At 30.8% G+C, this 24,352-nt stretch overlaps 3 protein-coding genes across 5 annotated transcripts; 2 read left to right on the top strand and 1 right to left on the bottom strand.

The window, feature by feature from the left end:
- Positions 1-331: 331 nt before the first annotated feature.
- On the top strand, positions 332-14,423 carry LOC130672759 (receptor-type guanylate cyclase gcy-18-like). 3 transcript variants are annotated; one of them, XM_057477475.1, is made up of 9 exons: positions 332-1,029; positions 3,155-3,254; positions 3,336-3,561; positions 5,332-6,757; positions 8,007-8,120; positions 9,016-10,271; positions 11,250-11,362; positions 11,503-11,710; positions 12,063-14,423. In XM_057477475.1, exons 2-9 carry the CDS (start codon positions 3,167-3,169, stop codon positions 12,646-12,648), a joined length of 4,017 nt encoding a protein of 1,338 aa, XP_057333458.1. In that variant the 5' UTR covers positions 332-1,029; positions 3,155-3,166; the 3' UTR covers positions 12,649-14,423. The 3 variants fall into 3 exon arrangements, with proteins under 3 accessions (XP_057333458.1, XP_057333456.1, XP_057333459.1); XM_057477473.1 differs by having other exon boundaries at positions 333-1,041; XM_057477476.1 differs by lacking the exon at positions 3,155-3,254 and having other exon boundaries at positions 334-1,041.
- Positions 14,424-14,482: 59 nt separating this feature from the next.
- LOC130672761 (uncharacterized) lies at positions 14,483-17,173 on the bottom strand. Its single transcript, XM_057477478.1, has one exon. It carries the CDS (start codon positions 16,766-16,768, stop codon positions 15,704-15,706), a length of 1,065 nt encoding a protein of 354 aa, XP_057333461.1. The 5' UTR covers positions 16,769-17,173; the 3' UTR covers positions 14,483-15,703.
- A 1,381-nt stretch (positions 17,174-18,554) lies between these two features.
- Positions 18,555-23,276, top strand: LOC130672760 (uncharacterized). The gene is made up of 4 exons (XM_057477477.1): positions 18,555-19,642; positions 21,734-21,805; positions 21,898-21,984; positions 23,023-23,276. Exons 1-4 carry the CDS (start codon positions 18,632-18,634, stop codon positions 23,050-23,052), a joined length of 1,200 nt encoding a protein of 399 aa, XP_057333460.1. The 5' UTR covers positions 18,555-18,631; the 3' UTR covers positions 23,053-23,276.
- Positions 23,277-24,352: the final 1,076 nt, after the last annotated feature.

The following is a 24,352-nucleotide window of genomic DNA, read 5'->3' as shown; positions in this document are numbered from 1 at the left end:
AATAATTTCAAATATGGCCGCTTAAAAATAACAAATTTCGGCATTCTGACCTATTGAAGTCATAGTTGATAAAATTTTTTTCAAATTTATCACGTGAAATTATCTTGTAAAATTTTACACTGTTTTTAGCTGTCAAAATTACTTACTAATATTATTGTCATTAAAAAAAAATAAATTATGATAATAAAATAGTTTTCACTCAGCAGTCGACAAAGTTAACAAAAAAAATTTTCATGTTAGCTATGGAAAAAGTATATAGAAGTAATAATGATAATACAAAAAAATCAAAGAAAGATAAAACAGCTTTTAAACACTGACGTCAGTTTAATCTCGGCAACAGGCATACTCTGACGTTCTTTCCACTTATAACGTCACACTTTACGCTGCAATATTACGCTTATTATATATATATATACTATACATATATATGTTTTTGTATATAAGTGATTAGATTATTATTATTCTGCACTATACTACACAATGCAGACAGATGTACCAATCGTGATTGTATATTATATATATGTTGGATAACTATCACTACTTAGACTTGTACTATTATCCATACAACTTCATATACAATCACATTTATGTTTGTGTGTATGTTTACCCGTACCACATGGCCAATTTATAGTAGTGGGACGTTATTTTAACTTTCATGTTTTTTTTTATACTCATGACACTCAGTAACCTGAATTACGTCCGCTCTTATACTCTGTTCGTTACTTGTGCCCGTATATTCAAATTTCACTACGGCTATGTTATTGTATAATAAGTTATTTACGTCATATAATTTATTGTTTACTAATAAACTGTTTTATTATTCAAACAAAAAAGTTTGTTTTATTTATTAATTTAAAAAAAATGTGTTTATTAATATTTTATTTTAGTGAATTAATAAAATGAAAGAGTTTAAAAATAATTATTTTGAAACGTCAACTTTTTTTTTTTTTTTTATACATGCATTGTACATTTATGCAAAATGATGAATTATGAATAACAAACTATGGATTACGATAATGAATTTAACAAGTAGGTCATGAGGTAAGTTTATTGATAATCATAATTTAGAAATAGTTAATACGTTTCATTTTTTTTTTTTTTGTTAAATTATTAATTTTTTTTAATTGTTTAATTAGAGCTAAGTAAATTTAAATACTTTTCCCATGATAGTTGTTTTTTTTTTTTAATTTTATTTTAGTAACGTAATGCGCTATTCTATTAATTTCAATAACTGGTACATATTTACTGAGAATAAATAATGCAAGTGCCATTTAAATTAATGGATAAGATTCACCTTGACAATAAGTATTGACCTTGCTGATAATTGATAAACTTTATTTGTAGAAGAACGTCAATTTTATATCAGATATACACAAATATGTTTAGAAAGAAAATAAATAATACTAATAACGAAAAAATTTGAATCGAATTTTTGTAATTTATCTGTAGTCGGTACACGAGTTTATAAAAATTCGTAACTTAATATTTTGTTATTTAGTCGGAATATCTTTGAGTAATAACTCAAATAAAAATATATATTACTAATAGTGTAGAATTGACAATGCTATAGTAGATTTACAATAGTATAGGCGTATATCCAAGAACTAATAATATCATTGCCAAGAGATGTTGACGCAGTTTATTATTCACTACTATAGTACATAACGATCAAGTTCATTTTAATTCTCTATGAATATTGTTTTTTTCATTTCATTATCTATATCTTCTTGTTTTTCTCGGGTGAAAAAAAAGTATTTCATAAACAAGAATATAATCCATCATATATTTGAAGAGATATTATTATTTGTTATCTTAGATTTAATATTTGTGAGATAAAGTGTGACACGAACAACATGACTGAATGCCGAAAAAATTTTTTAGCTATTGCAATATTATTAATTTTAGAGGTACAAAATATCAGGGCTAAAACGGACACTAGGAAATTAAAGAAAAAAATTTTATCTCGACCCGGAAGAATAAATTTTATTATTTTAAATTGATAAATCGTAGATTTATTTAATAGAAGTGAAATAGAATTCTTTATCGTAGAAAAAAACTGGTAAAAAAAATTGACAAATAAACTTCTGTTTTGATATTATCTTGTGTCGGATAGAACATTTTTTAAATTAAAATTAATAAAAAAAATGATGACGGGTTGGTTAAAAATAGATAAAACGATTTGTATTCGTTGCTTAACCCGTATAGAAAGGCGTTGTGTACGAAAAAATTTATAGTTACAGTGGAATCTCTCTAACTCTTACACTTCCTTTAAATCCCCTCCATTTTCGTACTAAAAAATAAAAGAAGTATTCGTCTACTGCCGTATTATTCTGTTCCTTAGATTGCCGGAATTCAAAGCCCCTCGTTTTCAAAGTTAGAGCTTATGCTGTATATTTGTATGTATACATACATATATATGACCATTAGCATAATTGACTACGTTAGAACATTTCAGTGGGAAGGAATAAAATGGGCCCCTAAAGCAAAAAATATTAATTAGCGTTTCTTTCACTAATTCAACTTTCGTTTAGTCCCGAAATAAGTATTCGATATCAATACGATCAGCCATACAAAAAAATTTCAAAATCTGGGGTAAAATGGACCTATAGAAAAAACTCAAAACGATTAATTGTTGCTAATTCATTCTACTTTGTTTTTTCAGTCGCGAAAAAAGTATTTCATATAACTCAGTCTTTAATAAAAAAAAAAAAAAAAATATATATATATATATATATATATGTAGGACAAAATGAGGCTCTCTGAAACTATTTTTAAACTCTAACAGGTTTTATTTATATTTTTACTTCGCTTTAGTCGCCAGCCGAAATGACCGTACCTGAAAAAAAAAACTTTTTAAAATTCTTCTCAAGAATAAATTTTTTTTTTTTCTCCCACGTAAAGAATAATCCTAGCATAGAATTTAGTGTTAAAAGCCATTTTATTCGTCTAAAAAAAAAAAAAAAAGTTTCTACCGTGACTAAAAATTTGTTCTATATACTTGAAATAAGAAAAAAAAAAATTAAGCGTATTTCAGTTTACACAAATCCATTATTTCCTTATTGTCCGCATTTACTACTCCTCTCTTACATATACAATTGAATATATGAGCCTACAGGATAAATAATTAACTCAATAAATAATATTTTTAAAATAGATACCTATCAAAATGAAAATTTATGTAATTATCATTTTACTATTGATTGTGATAATACAATGTGCCAATACATCAAACCAATGTCTTACAACGATAAAAGGTAGACTATTAATAAATAAATAAATAGGTAATTATTTGCGTAAACAATAGAATCTTATATTATTTTATTTATTGATAATAGAAGTAAATCCAAAACGTGTTATCCATTTGGATGGTCAATCACTTGAAATTTCATTTGAGTTGACTCGGCGTCCTACTCAGCGACTAGTAACAAGAATAATGAAAATATTTCTTGTTGAAATACTCGGTTATCCCGGCGTCACGTTAATTGAGAAGGACGACTGGTTTGATGCAACTACCGTAATTTCAAGAATGTCTGAAACATTAACATACACCGACCAAAGAATGTGAGTCAATAGAAAACTAAATTTTTTTACACTATTCACTGTACGGAAAGAACAAGATGGTATTGGCTACTATCCCGGATTATACTCAGTTACACCCGAGGTAAAAAAAAATTTCAGAGAATATAACCGCTTACATCTGGTCTCGAGACCGATACTGAAATAGTATGTAAAATATTCCAAGACAGTATTGTAATGAGTCCCAGAAGTATGGCGTTATTTACTATACTGTATAGTACTGGAGCTATTGTATTGCTCACACGTATGCATAGCAGGTACGGTGAAACAGCATGGCCCTGAGACCCATACTACAATGCCGAGGGCACAATGCTACTAGTTTTTCCCGCCATAATTTCTGGCGTGTCAATCAATGTATACTATCGTATTACCACCAAAACTATATAGATGTCGTTAGACTAGGTTTATCGGCTAGAAGCAATGTGGATACGGCAATGCAATATGGACCTGATGGCCATACTGACATTGCAGCGTCCGCGACAACTATTGCTAATGTTTCTATTTCCACAACAGGCGGTGATCACTTCTGCCCCCCACCATGCCCAATTTTGTCAGAGTTGTTGGAGTTTAAATAGTGAATTTGACAAAACGAATTTTCCCAAAATTGATTCCGCTAATTTGATAACCTTGTGGATATCAACAATTAGTATAAATAACTATAAAAACTCTATAAATTGTAAGACAGCGCTTTTAAGTTGGTATGGAAAAACTGAGTCCGCTGACAAAATTGAGTCCCATACAAAAGCACTAAGTGATCACCGCCTGTTCCACAATGGTTGAATCATCTATGCATACAATTTTATAACCTATAAAAATCTTCGATACCATGCAGTATGGCGTTCACGCCCATACTGGCATAGTGATATCCGCAAAATATTTCTTACCGTGTAAAGCGCTAGATTATACTGGTTGTAATCCCTTATAACAATCTTGTTCAAGGCTTGAGCAAGCCTGGTCTCAAGTTCAGTAGACGTTAGTGTCTTTTCCTTCGGATGTGTCTTGCCGCGGATACTTGTGGCGAGATTTCTATAGCAAGTTCAGTGCAAGCCTTACTCAAGAAGTTCGTGCCAAACTGTAACTTGTAACTCAATTGTGAAGGAAGACTGTAGTTGAAAATAGTTGCGCATGGCTTGCTCAAGATCTGCTCAAAGCTTAAAATCGACCTTGAGCCTTGAGCAGATCTTAGCAAGCCATGCGTAAGTTACTGGTGCAAGAAATGTCCCAGAAAATTTTCCACTGTATCGCATCTAAGGTATCTTCAATATTCTTGTATACAATGCCTTGAGCAAGTTATGCACACGGCTTGATGACGATTTCTTGCTACACGATTTTGCGCAAGACCCATACGTAGAAAAAGACACTAGTGACTAGGGGTTTTGCTCAAGGCACTGGCACCAGAATCTTGCTCAAGCTTGTGTTAGGAATCTTAGATAATAGTGACCACATACATTTGGATTATACTCAGTTCTATCTCAGATTTAACTCAGTTACATTTAGGCCATTTTTTTGCTAGCACATGCGCGTCTGGCATACTAAACGCGCATGCGCTAGGAGAAAATGGCTGAGATGTAACTGAGTTAAATCTGAGATAGAACTGAGTGTAATCCGGAATAGTAATCAGTAACATCTTGTTCTTTCCGTGTACTTATGTGAAGAATCAATTAGAATTATCAATAAGCGGTAATTTTCAAACTTTTAATTGGGCCAGTCGCACAATACAATGATATATACTAAAATTATTTGGGTTATTGACAGTGTTCCAGAAACAATGGTGAATATGGAAGTATGGATACCGCCACAAGAAGACATAATGCAAATACTTAGTCGTTACGATGTTAAAGAATGTGGTTCCATAACAACACCTGGTCGATTTAGTTGGTACATTCCCGTAGAACTTAGTGATCCAGATGATAATTGGCGAACATTTGCTTACCCCGAAACAGCATCACGTTTTGATCTTAATGATGATATTTTAACAGTTATTAAAAACTTAACTCAAGCACCTAACGGTCGTTATTATTGTCAAGAAGCATTTTGTAACAAAGGAATGTACATTCCACCTCATTGTAAAAATCACTCAAATCAAAATAATAAATCAAATTGTGCTCTTTTATTGGCGTCAGAATCAGACATAACTTACTTTATCAAAGATCATATAGATATTTTGAAGCTTTATGTTAAAGTCATATGGATTGGTCCACATTTAAGAAATTTCACTAAATTCCTTACAAAAGAGTATCTTGCAACAAGTAATCCTAAGCCTCAATCATTTTCAATTTTACACTGGACGCCAAGTGATGTTATTCCTAATGAACGTGACTTTATAGCAATTGAATTTCCCGGTTGTGGAAGTAGAGGTTTAAATATTGGTTGCGTTTACGAGTCAAATCGTTTAGTAAAACTTGCTTGGTCTAAGTTAGAGACGATCGGAAAATTTGCATGGGAAGCTATCAATCGTGCGCAATTAAGCTCCAAAATGTATGAAGATCTGATAAGTCGTTACAATAATTTGATAGATTTTGATACCAGTGAAGATGATATTGCATGTGGATGGATAAAAGATAATTTAAATTATACACTACACTATTGGATGCCTAATGATGATGACAAAAATGTTTTGTATATTGGTGGTATTTTCCCTATGACTGGGACACCCTACACTGCTAAGTCAATAGCAGTCGCCGCACTTATGGCAAGACAAGCTATAAATAAAAACAATACTATATTGCGGGATTATGACATTACGCTGCTTGCAAGTGATGGTCAGTGTAAATCAGATATGGTTATGAAATCATTTATTGATTACATTGTTCATAATTACTATAAAAAATTGATTGGCGTATTGGGGCCTGCGTGTTCAGAAACAATTGAACCACTTATTGGTATTTCAAGGCATTATAAAACAATGATCATAAGTTATAGTGCTGAAGGATCAACATTCAATGATCGCAGTAGATATCCATATTTTTTTCGTACTATCGGTGAAAATAAACAGTATCGTCATGTTTATTTACAACTATTTCAACACTTTGGATGGAAACGAATAGCAGCATTAACGGAAGATGGACAAAAGTATACCGAATATATTTCGTATATGCAAGAAATTTTACGAGATAATGGAATTAATTTTATTGCTAATGTTAAATTTCCACGTGAGCGAGAAGGTCATGAAATGACTGAGGTAAATATTGGTTATGATTGACATTTTAGTTAGTAATGAGCAAAAATAATTTAGATCTACGTTGATCTACAGTAAGTCTACGGAGATCTGATTTTTCTAAAAATTAGATCTTCGTTACTTCTAGCAGATCGACGCAGATCAGAAAGATCTTATAGTTGCCAGGGAATTTTTTTAAAGAGATTTACAAAGATTTGGGAACTTCGCGGAAGTCGTCGAAGATCTCCGGTGAGCTCTGTAACCCTAATAAGAAAAATCGATGTTTATAACTTTTCGATCTTCGTAGATCTCCATAAATCTAAATAGATCCCCATTGATATTATTGTTAAATCTAGAAGATCTGATAACATCAACGTAGGTCTAAAATCATCGAAAATTCGAAGTCATTGGAAATCTTTGAAAATCGCCGTAGATCGGAAGTCATTGACGATCTGCCGGAGTCATTAGAGATCTTGTGTGATTTATTAAAAGTTTAGATCTAGTTAGATCTAAATGATGTTTTTCCGGTGCCGCGACTATTAAACCCAAGACAGTTCAACTGCGACAGTTCAACCGAGGACACTTCAACTGAACGACAGTTCAACCTAGCGACATTTCAACTGACAAAAAATCCCTGATAAGGGGGCACCTAATTAAGGGGGACCAGGTTATTTTCAGTTGAAATGTCGCTAGGTTGAACTGTCCTCGGTTGAAGTGGATATAAGATTTAATATTTTATTTTAAAAAATCGACATACATCTGAGTAATTTTTTGAATTTCATTACAAAAACCTTGAAATTCCGACAAAAATACGCATTCCCTCCTTTGATCTTTAGAACAAGAGGCAAAAAAAATGTATGACATGTTATTGTTTATATTTTGAATGAAGTCATTCAGGGTCATGTGGGCATTCAAACAGTGATTAAAAAAATTACATAAAAAATTACGAATATTAGGTCATTTGCAAACTTTGACCATTCAAAATAAATAAAAATTACAATTTAGCTAAAAATAAATATAAAAAAAATATTAATAATTTATAATTATAATAAATTACACGAGGTTAAATAAAGTTATTTCATCAAAATTTGAAATAAAAAAAAATATGCGATTAATAATAAATTCTGCTTGGATCGAGTTTCAATGTACATCTGAAAGTTCTTTTTATTGCGTATTGTATATTTATTTATAAATAAAAAATATCAAGCTTTGTTAATTAATCAGTGGCAATAACATTCATTATGATTAAATAAATAAGTATTATTTTTTCCAGTATCTTGAAGACTTGAAAAAAATACGAGCTAAAATAATAATTGCTGATGTTTATGATACTATAGCACGTCAAGTGATGTGTGAAGCTTATAAATTAAAAATGACAGCGTATGATGTAAGTAATTTAATCAACCATTAAATTAAATATATACATGTATAGAAAATCGCCGCAAAGTCGGCTCTTTGAACAAACATTTACTTAATATTAGAGATATATTGCTGCCTAGACTCTTATCTGTTAAAAAAAAAATATCATAGATATAACTTAAGATTTTAAAGAAAAGATGACGTTTTTTTCATTTTTTTTCACCTTTCATTTATTCAGTAACCTCTAAAGTCTCTGTCTGATTAATTTCAAACCGATTTACATTTAAATTTAAATGTCTGCATAAATTTTTTAAAATACAGTCGTAGTCTCTTAAAGTTGCTCTCTTCGTCCAGGGCCATTCGATATAAAGTTGTTCTTTCTCCTTATTCCTACTCTACGTACTTACTAGGATAATTATTCCCCTATGCGCGTTTTGGTACGCCATAGATATTTAAACAGTAAGCCAGAATCTATTATTTCGATTCGTCTTTTGAAAATCGCAGCGAGGAAAAATACAAGCAACTTTAAAGAACACAGTCTAATAACTTTAGGGGACTAGTAGCTTTACGGAGTACAACTTCAGGGGACTAGCAACTTTACGGAGTGCAACTTTACGGCGTGCAATTTTAGGGGACTAGTAACTTTACGAAGTGCAACTTTAGGGGACTAGCAACTTCACGAAATACAACTTTACGGGACTATCAACTTTATGGCGTGCAATTTTAGGGGACTAGTAACTTTACGGAGTGCAACTAGGGGACTAGCAACTTTACGGAGTGCAACTTTACGGCGTGCAATTTTAGGGGACTATTATCTTTACGGAGTGCAACTTTAGGGGTCTAGCAATTTCATGAAATGCAACTTTAGGGGACTAGCAACTTTAGGAGATTTTGACTGTAATTGTTTTTTTTTTTTTTTACAGGGATACGTATGGTTTTTACCACTATGGCTTCAAATGAATTGGTTTGATACGGATGAATACAATAAATATGGTGAAAATGTATCATGCTCTACATCAGAAATGATTGAAGCAATAAATGGTCACCTTAGTGTTTCTTATGTGTATTTTGCAAAAGACAATTCATTGATGCAAGAAGGCATAAAAGTCCGCGAATGGCGTGATAAGTATGAAGAGTTATGTAGTAATAAAAAATTATACCCATCACCGTACGCTGGGTATGTTTATGATGCAGTGTGGACTTACGCTTACGCAATCGATAAATTAATAAAAGAAAATCAAAGTTACATTTTTGATTTACACTCAAACCAAACGGTCAATAGATTGACAGATATTATTGCGTCAACGGATTTTCAAGGTGTTTCGGGCAATATTAAATTTTACGGCGGACCATCAAGACTATCAATGATTACAATTGCCCAACGGATAAATAATGAAAGTAAAACAGTCGGTAATTTTTATCCAAATATTTCGGAAACAAAAGGTGAAATAATTGGTGGGAAATTGGAACTCAATGAATCGGCAATTGTATGGTTGAATTTAAAACTACCAGATGATGGTTCAGAACCACCAGCAAGATGTATTTTAGCTGGTTTAGCTGAACTATTAAACGTTAGTTGTGAAGTTGCAATTGTCATTGCTAATGTAATTGGATTGAGTTTATTGGGTGGATTTTTGATAACAGGTTTTATAATTGTTAAAAAGAAATACGATGAAAAAGTACGTTTACAAGAAAAAGTTCTTGAATCATTTGGATTAGATCCACGACAAGCAACTTTAGATCTTGATAAATGGGAAATACCACGCGAACGAGTTGTTATTAATCGTAAATTGGGGGAAGGTGCCTTTGGTACAGTTTATGGAGGAGAAACATTTTTTCCGGAGAAGGGTTGGTTGGCTGTTGCCGTTAAAACACTTAAATTGGGTAGTACTACGGAACAAAAATTAGACTTTTTAAGTGAAGTTGAAGTTATGAAACGTTTTGAACATAAAAATATCATTAAATTACTTGGTGTTTGTATTAAAACAACACCAGTGCTGACTGTTATGGAGTTTATGCTCTATGGGGATTTAAAAACTTATTTATTGGCAAGAAGGCATTTGGTTAATGATCATAATTATGAAGATACCGATGAAATTTCAAACAAAAAACTTACAGCAATGGCATTAGATGTCGCATGTGGATTGAGTTATTTGGCGCAACTCAAATACGTCCATAGGTAAACTAATTTTTGTTTATACTAGAATTCCTGTTTCACGCGTGTCACTGTTCATATATTTGTTTTAATTTATATTGCTGTATGAATTGTGTACATTTCTATGCTGTTTTTATAAATTATTATTCTCATTGAATAACTTACTGAAGGTGTTAATAACTGTTCGAAACTACTATATTTAAAATGAAATACTTGAACAATTATTAACACCTTCAGCAGGTTATTCAATGAGAATATAGTAAATGTATATTGTTTTTTGAAGGTACAATAATAGTCTCGATACAATGCATATACGTAATTCTATTCATATTGTTGAATTTAATACATATTGCTTTTAACAAACTTGACATAAAATAAAAATTATATTAATATAATATATATGATTGGATTACTATATATAATTGGATAGAAAAAATGGCCCGATCCAATTGTATACAATTTGTGTAGATATTGTATACAATTCTATACAAATTGTTTACAATTCTATATAATTATATACATTTCTATATATTGCAATTATATAGAATTGTATATAATTCTATAGACTTGTATACAATTTGTATAGAATTGTATACAATTACTATACAGTTGTATACAATTGAATCAGACCATTTTTTGTATATAATTTTATACAATTGTATAAAATCTTTTTTCATCGGGTTGCTATTAACATTTCCGAATGCCAAAAGTAGGTATCCCATCCTTCACTTTCAAGAAAATCTGTCCTATCAGAAATTCGGGACTCGCTGTCTATGCCAACAGAAAAAATATTTTCTTTCACTATTCCTAGAATTAATGTTATACGCACATTTCGCTTCTCATATATTTATTTTAATGTATATTGCTCTGTAAATTGTACATATTTCGATGCTGTCTTCAGCCAACCAGTTTGAAAAAGAGGCTTTATATATATATTTCATGTCTGTTTTATTGCAAGATTCATTTTATCAAAATTAACGATAACTGCAATTAATGTTACAGAGATGTCGCATCCCGTAATTGTCTGGTTAACGCACAAAGGGTTGTTAAGCTTGGTGATTTTGGGATGACAAGACCGATGTATGAAAACGATTACTACAAATTTAGTCGTAAAGGCAAGTAATTTTTCAAATTTACTTAGACGTTAATATTAATCCTCACCATCAATTTCTACAGAATTTTTACAAAAGCCTTTTTGAAAGTCCCTAGACAGCCAACCGTTTTTCTATTTTTATAACAAAATATTATGTTTTAGGAATGTTACCAGTTCGTTGGATGGCACCAGAATCATTAAGTTTTGGTGTCTTTTCGCCAGCTTCTGATGTATGGTCCTACGGCGTATTGCTGTACGAAATAGTAACCTTCGGCAGTTTTCCTTTTCAAGGACTAAGTAATAATCAAGTTTTAAGTTACGTTAAAGAAGGAAAAACACTTGATATACCCAAAGGCGTCAAACCACAATTGTAAGAAAATAATTAATTTATTTATTTCCCTGGTTAAGAATTCCGATTGAAATCCAATTGAGTATAATCGGAATGAATCGGTTCCAATCGGAAAATAATATATTTTTCAAAAATTTCCGATTCACTGGGACTTCAATGGGAAATTTCCAATCAAATTCTATTGAAGGGAATCGGATTTCTCAACCAGGATTGTTTTTTTTTCTCAATAGTTTAACTCTATGATAATATTTTTAAAATGAGGACAGCATTTAAGTCAGCTCTTAAAATAAAGTGGCCTTAATTGATAAAAGAGTTGTACTACAATATATTCTATCATAAAATAGTATAATATATTGCTTTGAAATTGTTACAGAGAAACATTAATTAAATCGTGTTGGGCATTCGATTATACGAAAAGACCGACGGCGCCGGAAATTGTTGATTTTTTGGCAATGAATCCTCGTGTTCTGAGTCCATGTCTCGACGGCCCATTATCGAGTGTTCAAATAGATCACAGTGGCGATATTGACTCACTTACGAAATCAGCTAAAAAGTTTTCAATATCACTTGGGTGGCCTCCGTCACAACGTCAATTATCACCGTCTACGTCAAATCAACTGACAATACCAAATTTACGAAATGCTCAATTAGTCGATAATGATTGTAATTTCGATACTGAAACTCGAGACAATGATAATGATGATGATGATGATGATGATACTGATGATGTTATGAACGTTAATCGTTTAATTGAGATGTCAAATGATTATAATAAATGCTCAATACCTTTGTTGTCAAATAATAATAAGATACATAATATTAACAATAATCAACTGCCGATATTTATTCAAAGTAATGAAAATAGTGAAAACATTCCAAAATATGTTAACATTCAACCGGGTAGTTGTGTAGCTAATGGTAGTATAGAAACTAAAGACCAGAGTGACAGTGATTTGTGACAAAATTTTTCCAATGCTGGACATTTATGTACTGGGCCATAATGGCCATTGGCTCCGCTCTCACTAGTAAGGAATAGTCTAAGGTAGGGCACGTCAGAATCAGTCTCAATGATCGTCAGTGAGTCCGATCGCTAACAAGGGACGGAATTACTGCAATCATATGACACTACGTCGGGTAAAAGAAAAATTATTGGTTGGCTGTAGTGCAATGGGTAAAGAGTTGACTGTATGGTAACTGATGATTAGTGAAGTACCTAATGGGAAAGTTATAGCTCAGGGTGTTAAGATCGAGTGTGATTACCTGGAAAAATAATTTAGATCTATGTAGATCTTATATTTAAAGCAGATCTCAAAAGATCTCTGATGATTTCGGCAGATTGTCAATGACTTTAGATCTGCGGTAAACTTCTAAAATTTCTAATGATTTGGAATTTTTAATGATTTTAGATCTATGTGGATCTTAAAATTAAATCAGATCTCAAAAGATCTCTATTAGTTTCGGCAGATTGTCAATGACTTCAGATCTACGGTAAACTTAAAAGATTTCTAATGATTTCGAATCTTTGACGATTTTAGATCTATGGTGATCTCAAAAAATTTGTACTGATCTTATCAGATTTCCAGGATTTAACATATCAAGGAAGATCTATTTATTTTTATGGAGATCTACAGAGATCGACTAGTTGTAAATATAAATTTTTATTATTAGAGCTACAAATTCGTCGGAGATCTCCAACGATTTCCGTAATTTTCATAGATCTTTTGAAAAAAAAAAGCCCTAGTAACTATAATATCGTCCTGATCTCCACAGATCTAAAATTTGGAATAGATCTCTGATGATTTAGACGAATCGGCAATGATTTTAGATATATAGCGATCTCTAATGATCTCACCAAATCTTTTAAGATTTTACTATGATATCATAGTAGATCTATTAAGATTTATGGAGATCGACAAATTATAAACATCAATTTTTCTTAGTAGAGCTGCAGAACTCACCTGAGATCTCCAACGATTTACGCCAATTTCCATAAATTTTCGTAGATCCTTTGACAACTATGAGATCTACTTTGATCTCCGCAGATCTGCTAGAAGTAACGTAGATCTAACTATTGGAAAAATCAGATTCACGTAGACCTACTGAAGATCTAAACAATTATTCTCCCAGATAATTTGTTAATTTAAATTCTCTGAATCTCAAGTAATATAAATTTATGTATTTGTTTTTTTATTTCCCAAAGTATTTAAAAAAAGAAATTTATTTTCATTAGTAAATATGTAAGAGAAAAGTGTTATAAATGTACAGATATATTTTTTTATTTATTTTATATTCGTCACAAGTTATGTGATTTTTCATGTAAATAAGTGTAAAAAGTATAAATTCATCATATTTTACAAATATATATTGTAAGCCACTGATTATTCATTATTAATAGAACAGTACAAGTATGTTATATATACAATATATAACACATTTAATCATTTAGCAAATATTTAACACAAGATGTCGAACACATGTCAGTTAACACTTTGTATTTTTATAAAAAAAAAAAAAAATCTTAATTAAAATTTTCCGTGTTACCTCCCCGAGGTCACTTCTAAAAAAATTTTTCAAAACTGAATGGTTTGATCCATTGATTTTTAATTGTAATTACAAATTATAAAAAATATATGCGAAAAAGAGGTTTCATTTAATCACTTGATTCATTGATACATTAATGTAAATAAGATTTACGATACGAATATACTTACGGTAAAATTATAAAACTATATAAATAATTTTTAACAAAAAAATTTTCATGTACAAATTATTATTTATTTTATTCGTTTAAGAAAAAAAAAATTACATGACATTCACTCTACTGTTTTTGTAATCTAGTCAATTTTACCACTTATAAATTTATAATATACAGAATTTGAAAAAATAAATTATTTATATTAATTGATATAAAAAAGTTGGATTATTTTTTATTTGTTAATATTAATATGTGTGTGGTATGATATACTTTTTTTTCCTAATTTTCTTTCGTTGAGCAATGAGGGAGTCCCCGCTTTTTTTTTAACTTCCCGCTAAGAAAATTGCAAATTTTCATAAAAAAGGAAATTATTGGTTTCGGTCCGATTTTCGAAAATCGAGTTTTCATCAGATGTCGACGTTTTGAGATCCTAGGAAGCTATTCTGACTATTCCCGGGTGGATGTCCGTGTGTACGTGTGTGTGTGTGTAATCTTTTTTTTGTCCGACGATATCTTTGGAACGAATCAACCGATTTGAAGGTTATTGGTCGCAATCGAAAGAGCTCACCAAAACTTAGAATTGATTAGATTTTGGGGTAGATCGGTCATGTAGTTTACGAGTTATACGAAGAATAAAAATTAAATTTTTTGTTTGTTTTTGGTTTTTTGCGTATAACTTATAAACCACTTGCCCGATTCACCTTAAAATGTAATCAGTTTTAAGTCTTTTTGAGCCCTTTCGATTGTCACCAAGAACGTCCAAATCGGTTCATCCTATCCAAAGATATCGTCGGACAAAAATTATAATTTTTCAGTTAAGCTATGATCTACCGGCCTAACAAATTTTTGAGCTCGAAGAGCTCAAAAATTTACAAGTAACAATGTTTGCGACCTCCCTGAGCTCGAAAACAGCGGGAAGTTTTGGGGTTGGCTTGCAGGGTCAGGCGGTTTTCAGATTTTTTCACATATAAAGTTTTTTCATGCGAGAATGCGAAGAAACAGTGAAATCGCAGGGATTTCCTGACTGTGCGAATATTCTCATAAGTAAAATTTGGTGTGCAACGTTGCCATATCTATAAAAAACATTCTCAGCTGATTTAATCAGTTAAAAAATATGGAGCCTAGCCGTATACATAACAAATAAATTTTATAGAACATATTTATTTTGAAAAAATGTAGATAAACAATTAATAGTCTGATCTAAATTAATTAAATTTCGCAATCGGCGTGGCAACATTACACTAAAATTAACATTGCGGTGATTCCCTCTCTGTGCGACACTAACGAGGTTCGGCAAAGGATAAGCGACGAACGAAAAATTAATATATATAACCAATAAAATATGTATCGGTAGAGCGGTAAATCGGCGGAAGTTGTTGTGACGATGCAATTAGATGCTTTGTAGCTGCGTTGATACTAACAATACTAATTTGACAAATACTAAAATTAGAATCATTTTGTGGATGAGTCGATACATCTTCAGAAATTTTGTATAAAACCTTCATCACTTGCTTCTGTTCTAAAGTTACTTCATTATTATCATTAATCGATTTCTTCGTCAATAAACTCAGATTTGTATCCATTATTTTAACAGATAATGTCAACTTTTCACTTTTTTCCAGAGCGAAAAATTTAATTTCTCTAAATATGCCGCCATTTTTTATAAATTCTTTTATCGCTAATTTGAAATCATCAAAAGGCGATTTTTTATTTTCTTCAAATGAATGTGATGAATACTGCAGGCTATTATTCCAAATTTTAAACGAGTTCTCGTCTTTTACAATTCCTAAGACCGATGAACATTTATTACAGGCAACATCTTTATCGTTAATTGTCAATTCAGATCCAAATATATTTTTATTCAAAACATAGTAGTGCGAACCGTAGAAACAATCGTTAGTTCTAGGGCACAATATATTTTTGTAATCAACGTCACTGTGAGAACAACAGAACCACTCGCTAGGTTCGCATTCCTCACTTGGAAGAGATAAAACTCTTTTGAATTCCGTGTTATCCAATAAAGTATTCTTACAAAAATTACAAAATATATTGAGATTCTCGTTTGCTGGAGGCAGATCGATATTTATTTTTAAAGCTTCTATAGCCTTTGTTTCAATTGAATTTATAACCTCATTTTGATGTGATAAATTAGATTGACTAAGCTGAACTCGAACTATTACCCACTGATCTATTATTTGAAAGGATGAAGAAATTACGTTGATCAGCGGAAAATTTACGAGTAGTTGATGGTCCCCAATTTTTAAGATCATAGAATTGTTATCGACTGTTATTTTGACATTATCCATTGAAATGTTAGGTTGTAACAAAATGTATACATAACCTGACTGAATTTGCGGCCGCAGTTCGATTGTTAATAATTCCATTGTGAATATTTTTATTGTTGTAGCACAATATATTTATCACTTCACAATTAAAATATATGAGATTAGTATTTGCAGAATTAATAAAGTCAATTAAATCAACACTTGTAATCAGTAAAATGGAAAGTATTTATCATTTCACTGAATTTACACAATAAATTAGAGGTTATCTTGAGTTGGATGTTTAAAAATGTCTTATGTATTTTATGAAACAGAATATTAATGTTCTTGGGTTGAATGCACTATTACAATAATGGTTAAAAGAAAAATTATACGGTTAACAAATGTAAAATAACATAATAATTCGCGCGTGTATGTTTGAAATAAATATAGATTACTAACGAGCACGTGTGCAAGTGAGTTCTTAAGGAATATTGGGTGCATTCGTTGAGAATAATCTTACGCTTTGCGCATGCGCATTGAAATTCGCAAGTACGGATTTTTTCGCGCGAATTTTAAAATTCAAATTTGATTAGATTTTGATGAATTTTTAAAACTAGTTGTGGTAGTTAATGATTAAATTATGATATGATAATAAATAAAATCATAATCGAATCACGTGACATTTATAAGATAGATAATTTTTTTTATACGTGCAAAAAAAATTAATTCATAAAAATATTAGTGTGTATTGATATGTCCATGTTAACATTTTAGGACTAAAACATCCTTATATATTTTCTTTTATTTTACGTTGGAAGAGCCTCGAAAAAATTTGGGATGATAATCTTAGAAAATTATCTCAAAAATAGCAGTCACAAAATACATATTTAATACACTGTAAAAAATTTTTGGACCCAGTGTAGTGTAAATGTCTCGGTGTAAAAATTACACCAAAGTCGGTGTTAAATTTAGGCAGTGTGAATTACAAATTTTTACACCGCCAAACGTGTAAATGTATAAGTCATGATAATTTTGCGTTAAGAAAATTAATCATAAAAATATTTAAATGTTTAAAATATTATTTAATCCCTAAATAAAATTAATGTAGTTATTGATTAAGTAGTTAAAAATATTCAATGATCGTTCGTTGCTCATTAATCAAAATTACAACGAGTAACACGGAATGGTGTAAGAAAGGTAGATTACACCGTGTTAAAATAACACGGATGGAAAATTTACACCAAGAGAATTTTACACCGTTATTTCACACTACACAGCTGTGTTAAGTTCTCCGGGTCCATTTTTACACCAAGAGAATTTTACACCGTTATTTCACACTACACAACTGTGTTAAGTTCTCCGGGTCCATTTTTACACCGAGAGAATTTTACACCGTTATTTCACACTACACAGCTGTGTTAAGTTCTCCGGGTCCATTTTTACACCGAAATTTTTTACAGTGTAAGGTAGAGGTACCGTTTTTGGCTACTTTAGGGTGAGTTTCGGCCAATTAAAAAATTTTAATAAAATAATTTGTAAAAGACGTAATGACATAATTAATTTTGAAAATGTGTACAAAGATACTTTTACCACAATATTGCAATGAAAATTTTATTTTATACTTCTTAATTAATTAAAATAAATTATTAAATGTCCAAAAATGGAGCAGTGGCCACAAATAGTACTTCTACCCTATATTTATATTAATTTATTAAGCAATTTTTAAAAAAATTAATAAATAATAATTTTCAACAAAAAAAATATTCAAAAATTTTAAAGCTATGAAAATTACAAATAAGTAAATTGCAAAAAACAATTAACGATCACGCAACTAGCAACACGATAGCTTTTTGTAATCGATATATTCTTCACATTATTTTTCATTTATTGTCAGTCGTCATAAATAGTCCCAAGGTTCCACAGCTTTTTTTCATTTTAAATTATATTTCACCTCTCATAGAAAAAAAAAAAAGTTTCTCGAAAATGGAACAAAATTTCGTCGGCAATCGCAGTGTCAGATTTATTCAGACTTCTTACAACACTTGTTACCGAATTTCGTTAATGATACCATTTATTGTGTTTAAAGCAGCCGGAGTTGCACCTTGGGTGTTTAATTTTTCGCTTTTATTTGACGAACATCAAACAGTTATTAATCCAAATATCAAATTCCGCATGTCGTTTTATGGGTCGTACTATAATATTTTCATTGGTGTTGTTACGTTATTGATAAATTATTATTATTTATGTGTTATGGTCGACGATAAGCCAAGAAATATCGAAAAGATAACATCCGAAACTATTAAATATTTACAATGTGCATCATTTTCATCAGTGATACCCATCCTAATTAATTACGTTTTCCGTCAGGAAGCTATTATAGAGTTCTTGAATTACATGCAAAATACTAAGGGTAGAGCAATGAAAAATTCTATTTACAAGTTGAGAAATAGTTATTTTGCTTATTTTATTTTCATAATTAATTTAATTACGTTCATCGCTTTAGTTTCAATTAATATAATGCTACAAAGATTTTTGATGTTACTAATGCTCGGCATGCCGAGTATTGCCTATAATTGGATGATGATACAGGGCATAATGACACTAGATTTATTAATAAGACGTATTGAAACAGTAAAAGTAACAATTATGAAAATGGGTAACATTAAGGATGGTGATGAATTCAGCAAAGATCGTGTTTCTAAAATAACATTTGGCCGTGGATCAGTTAACCGTGAAGTTAATAATGTGAAACGAGCTTATATTGAGATATCTGTAATGTGTGAGAACATACTTATGTTTTATTTACTTCCTGTTTTTTTCACCCTATCTTATATGGGTTTCATGGGCACATTTATGGTATATGAAATGAGGAATTCAGTGTTGGGAGTAAAACGACTTGAGACTCTGGAAATGGTACTTTATGGAACCTGGCTAATATGGATGGGATGTGGAATTACTCTATTGGGTATTAATTTACTCAGAGCAAAAGCAGCGGTAATTTATTTTATTCAAATAATAATTAAGTCATTTATTTTGTGAATTCACTTAAGAGGTGTGCGACTATACTGTAAAAAACTGCACTGTAAAAAATCACCGGGGTTAGTCCAAGCGGTGTAGGTGTTAAAATTGGCGGTGTTAAATTTCAACACCGAAAGCGGTGTGAAAATAACGTCGCCGCCGGTGTAAATATTCTTTACCGGTGTTAAAATATTTTACTTTTGGAATGTGTGTATTAGGGTGATCCAAAAAATAACAAATTTTTTTTTTTTCTTCCAAACAGGTTCAAAAGTTTTATTTAGATAAAAAAAGGCGCCTGTGAAAATTAGAGCTCTTAATATTAACATTAAGAGGTTCCTCATCGCACTTTTCTATTTTCCATAAGAATAACATGGGAAAAATTTTTTTTACGTCTTCTGATTTTTATAAGTAGCTAACGATGCGTCATAGGAATAATTGGCAGGCATATTTTTGTAGGGAATTGAATGCTCTACAAAAAAAGATTCTTATCATTTTTTGAGGAATCTATTTGTTTAAAAGTTATTTGAGGTTGAAGACGAATTCATATTAAATTTTGAGATTTTCTACTTTTCCGGCGAAACTATCAGACTTATTACAAAATACCATTGGACCTTTTTTGTAGACAATTTTATTCCCTAAAAGTTATTTTGAATAAAGTTTTTTCGAATTCCGCATTGTTTTCTAGTTATTTTTATTTTAATGTGATGCTCATAAAAAAATAGTCTTCTGATCGATTTTAAGAGCTTGACATTAAAATAAAAATAACTAGAAAGCAATGCGGAATTCGAAAAAACTTTATTCAAAATAACTTTTAGGGAATAAAATTGTCTACAAAAAAGGTCTGATGATATTTTGTAATAAGTCTGATAGTTTCACCGGAAAAGTAGAAAATCTCAAGATTTAATATGAATTCGACTTCAACCTCAAATAACTTTTAAACAAATAGATTCCTCAAAAAATGATAAGAATCTTTTTTTGTAGAGCATTCAATTCCCTACAAAAATATGCCTGCCAATTATTCCTATGACGCATCGTTAGCTACTTATAAAAATCAGAAGACGTAAAAAAAATTTTTCCCATGTTATTCTTATGGAAAATAGAAAAGTGCGATGAGGAACCTCTTAATGTTAATATTAAGAGCTCTAATTTTCACAGGCGTCTTTTTTTATCTAAATGAAACTTTTGAACCTGTTTGGAAGAAAAAAAAAAAAGTTTGTTATTTTTTGGATCACCCTAGTGTGTATATCTATGTGCGTATTATGTGCGTTCGTGAGTTTGAGTGTATGTGTGTTTACGCGTGTCGAGTGCGTGTGTGTGTGTCAAGATATTTTTTGCGTTTTATAAGCTTCTCAAAGCTATACTGTAAAAAGAGCGGTGTTAAAAATGGACTCATTTAAACTTTGCCCGGTGTTAAAATGAAATTACACCGGTGTAGGAGGCGTGATTCGGCGGTGTTTAACCGATGTAAAAGCGGAGTAATATCTACACCGGCAGCGGCGTTATTTAGACACCGGTACAGAATATTTACACCGGTAGCGGTGTTATTTTCACACCGCTTTTGGTGTTGAAATTGAACACCACCGATTTTAACACCTACGCCGCTTGGACTTACCCCGGTGATTTTTTACAGTGTAATTTAATTTTAACACCGGGCGGAGTTAAAATGAATCCATTTTTAACACCGCTCTTTTTACAGTGTGGGAGTGAAGTCGGAGTGATTGTGGATTTTAAATCCAAATTCGCTCCGTTACTCGGAGTTCTAGAGTCTTAAAACAGAATCACTTTGCATACCGATGAATAAGTTTTCTTTTCAGCAGAGTGATTTCGAAGTAATCTGGATTTTATTTTAATTCTCGTACACTCCGAGAAGATTAAATAAATAAGCAGTCATTCGCTTCACATTTACTCCCGATTTAATCCGCGCTCGCTCCGTGAATTTTCAAAAGTGTAGTTGGAGCGTTAGCTAATTTAAATTTGACCACTTATTTTAGTTGGACACAATTATTTGCAGACCCTAGATTTTTATATTTTATTTTATTTAACTGAAAATTTTTTAATTATTTTCAGCAAGTAAAGACGAAGCATTATCTTGCTATGCTTTTGAAATTTGATGGAATAGAAGATAATTTGGATAATGAGGTAAATATAACTTAATAATGAACTCTTCTTATGGTTAGATGCTCGAAAAAAATTTATTAATATTATTTTTTTTATTTTTTACTCATCTGCAGCCAACGGCACCTTCTCAAGCCCGGTTGGATCAAGAAGTAGAGGCCAACAATGATATTGTATCATTGGATGATTCTGCTCCGCAATATGTGAGTCTAATCATTATTTATATTTCTAGTAAAAAAATCAATAAGAGTTATATCCGGAGAAAAATTTATAGTAACAATTACAAAATATTATAAGAATGGTTACCATAATGTATGGTAACCGGTTTTTTTTAAATATCGAATATAGGAATGGCACCTATATACATTATGGTAACCATTCCCATCTATATACTTTTAATTCTTGTATGATATGAGAATAGATCCTATGAAATTATGGTAATAGTTTCTATATCATTATGGTGATAGTTCCTATGTCATTATGGTAATCGATCCCATACTATTGTGGTAACTGTTACCATACATAATGGTTATAATGATTACCATAATATTATAGTAACCGTTAACATATAATATGATAATCATTACCATAATATGTGGTAACGGTTACCATAATACGGCTGCCCAATTTTAAAATACAGTAACTGACAAAAATCAAATTTTTTAAATATGAACTGAATCATGTTCACAAGACTTCAGAGGAACTAAAAATACTAAAAAATCGAATTTTAAAAATTTGTCCCTTTCTGTGTTTTGAAATTGGGCAGCCGAATAGTATGATTATCACACTCTAAAACCAAATGTGTAGTCAAAATTAACACCTTTCCCAAATATCATTGAAACGCCATAAACAATCTATAGATATTTAATACACCGTGAAACGTGTTTTAAATGACTACAAAAAACTATGGTTTCGCTTATGGCCTTAAACATAGAACACATTTAATATGTGTTAAAATAATACACTTGTAACACACTTGGTTTTAGAGTGCATATATACAGTTACCATACGATATAGGAAATGTGACCATGATTATAGGAGTTGATCCCATAATTATGGAAACTTCTACTGAAAACTATAAGCGTATAGCCCATAATTCCTTGTAATTTTTACCATAGAGTTACGGGTTGATATTTTATAAACGTACTAAAAACGCTTACCATAATTTTCTCTCCGTTTGGTATGGCTATATTATTAAAGTATAAATCACACCTAATTTTATTGTTTCTTTAAAATTTCAGATCGGTAAAGCTTCTCTAAATCGCTTTTGAATAACGAGTCGGACTTTTGAGCTTGTTTGTGATTTTTTCACCGTTGGGAAAATTTACTTCAAATATTGTACTTCTCCATATAATTTTCGTGACAATAAATATTAAAATAAGTTTTTCGTATTTCAGAAATTTTATCGAGTTAAATAATGAATGTGTTATTTTTTTACTATATTGTTAATATTTATTAAATACGCACCATACTGCTTGGATTTTGTATTTCATATTAATATATTATGAATAAAAAGTACTATTTTGAGAACAATATTTAATGTCTAATATAAGCTAAGCAACTTTATTATCTTTACATAAAAAATCAATTGATTCATAAGATTGTTTTTATTATAAAAAATTAATTAATGGTTTAAAATACGTTAGATAATGGTCCTCATAACTTTGTTTAAATTTTTCAGACACATGCGTCAGGAAAGTCTCAGGGAATTTCGTTCTCTCTAAAAATGAATTAGTGAAATTTACTGCGAATTAGTAAATATGCACTGGGAACTAGCTGAAAGTGTACCACTGGTTGCATTAGTGGTATGCTTATTGCTAGAGAATTAGTGAATATCGACTGATTCGCAGTAAATTTCACTAATTTATTTTTAGAGTTAGCAGTTGACATGTAAATTTTTTTTCAGTTTCTGTATACTGATTGTCATTCCACAATATTGTCAGGGCTCTTTCAGTCTGAAATAATAGAAATCATTATAAAAAAAAAATTATTCATTGCGCACCGATAGCATCGAAAAACGATAGCGAAAAAAATAGGAACTTCTAAATTTTGGAACATTTAGGGCTGCACTTGAGCCGAGACAAGACAAGATTGGAACGATCTTGTCTCGATCTTGACACTTTCCGTCTCGTCTTGATCTCGAACTCGAAATGTAAGTCTCGTATTGATCTCGAAAATCAGTCAATTGGTTATATCGTTTGGTCTTGTCTTGTCAAAATCTTATCTTGGTCTTGAATTACTCTGAATATCTCTTGAATTAATATAAAATAGTTTACACAATTATATTTCATTGGTTTGTATTTTATAATTGGTATAATTTTTAAAAATTTCTTAAATTTGTTATTAAATTCTACGTTCTTTTTTAAAATAAACGAGGTTCCATAGTATTTTTAAAATACTATTTTAATTCCATGTATTAAAATTAATAATATTAAATTATAGCAGCAGGTTAATGAGCAGCTAGGGGCCTTACTCAAGATACAATGTTCCGAACATTGAAATTTATTAGAATTTTTTAAGTTTAGGAAGAACCTAACAAGCCCATAAATTCCTTTTATATATTTTTTTTCT

The sequence above is a fragment of the Microplitis mediator genome, chromosome 8, assembly GCF_029852145.1.
Source record: "Microplitis mediator isolate UGA2020A chromosome 8, iyMicMedi2.1, whole genome shotgun sequence".
NCBI classification, from domain to species: Eukaryota; Metazoa; Arthropoda; class Insecta; order Hymenoptera; family Braconidae; genus Microplitis; species Microplitis mediator.
Note: the sequence above shows the minus strand (reverse complement) of the source record. Positions and strands in the feature narration are given on the sequence as shown.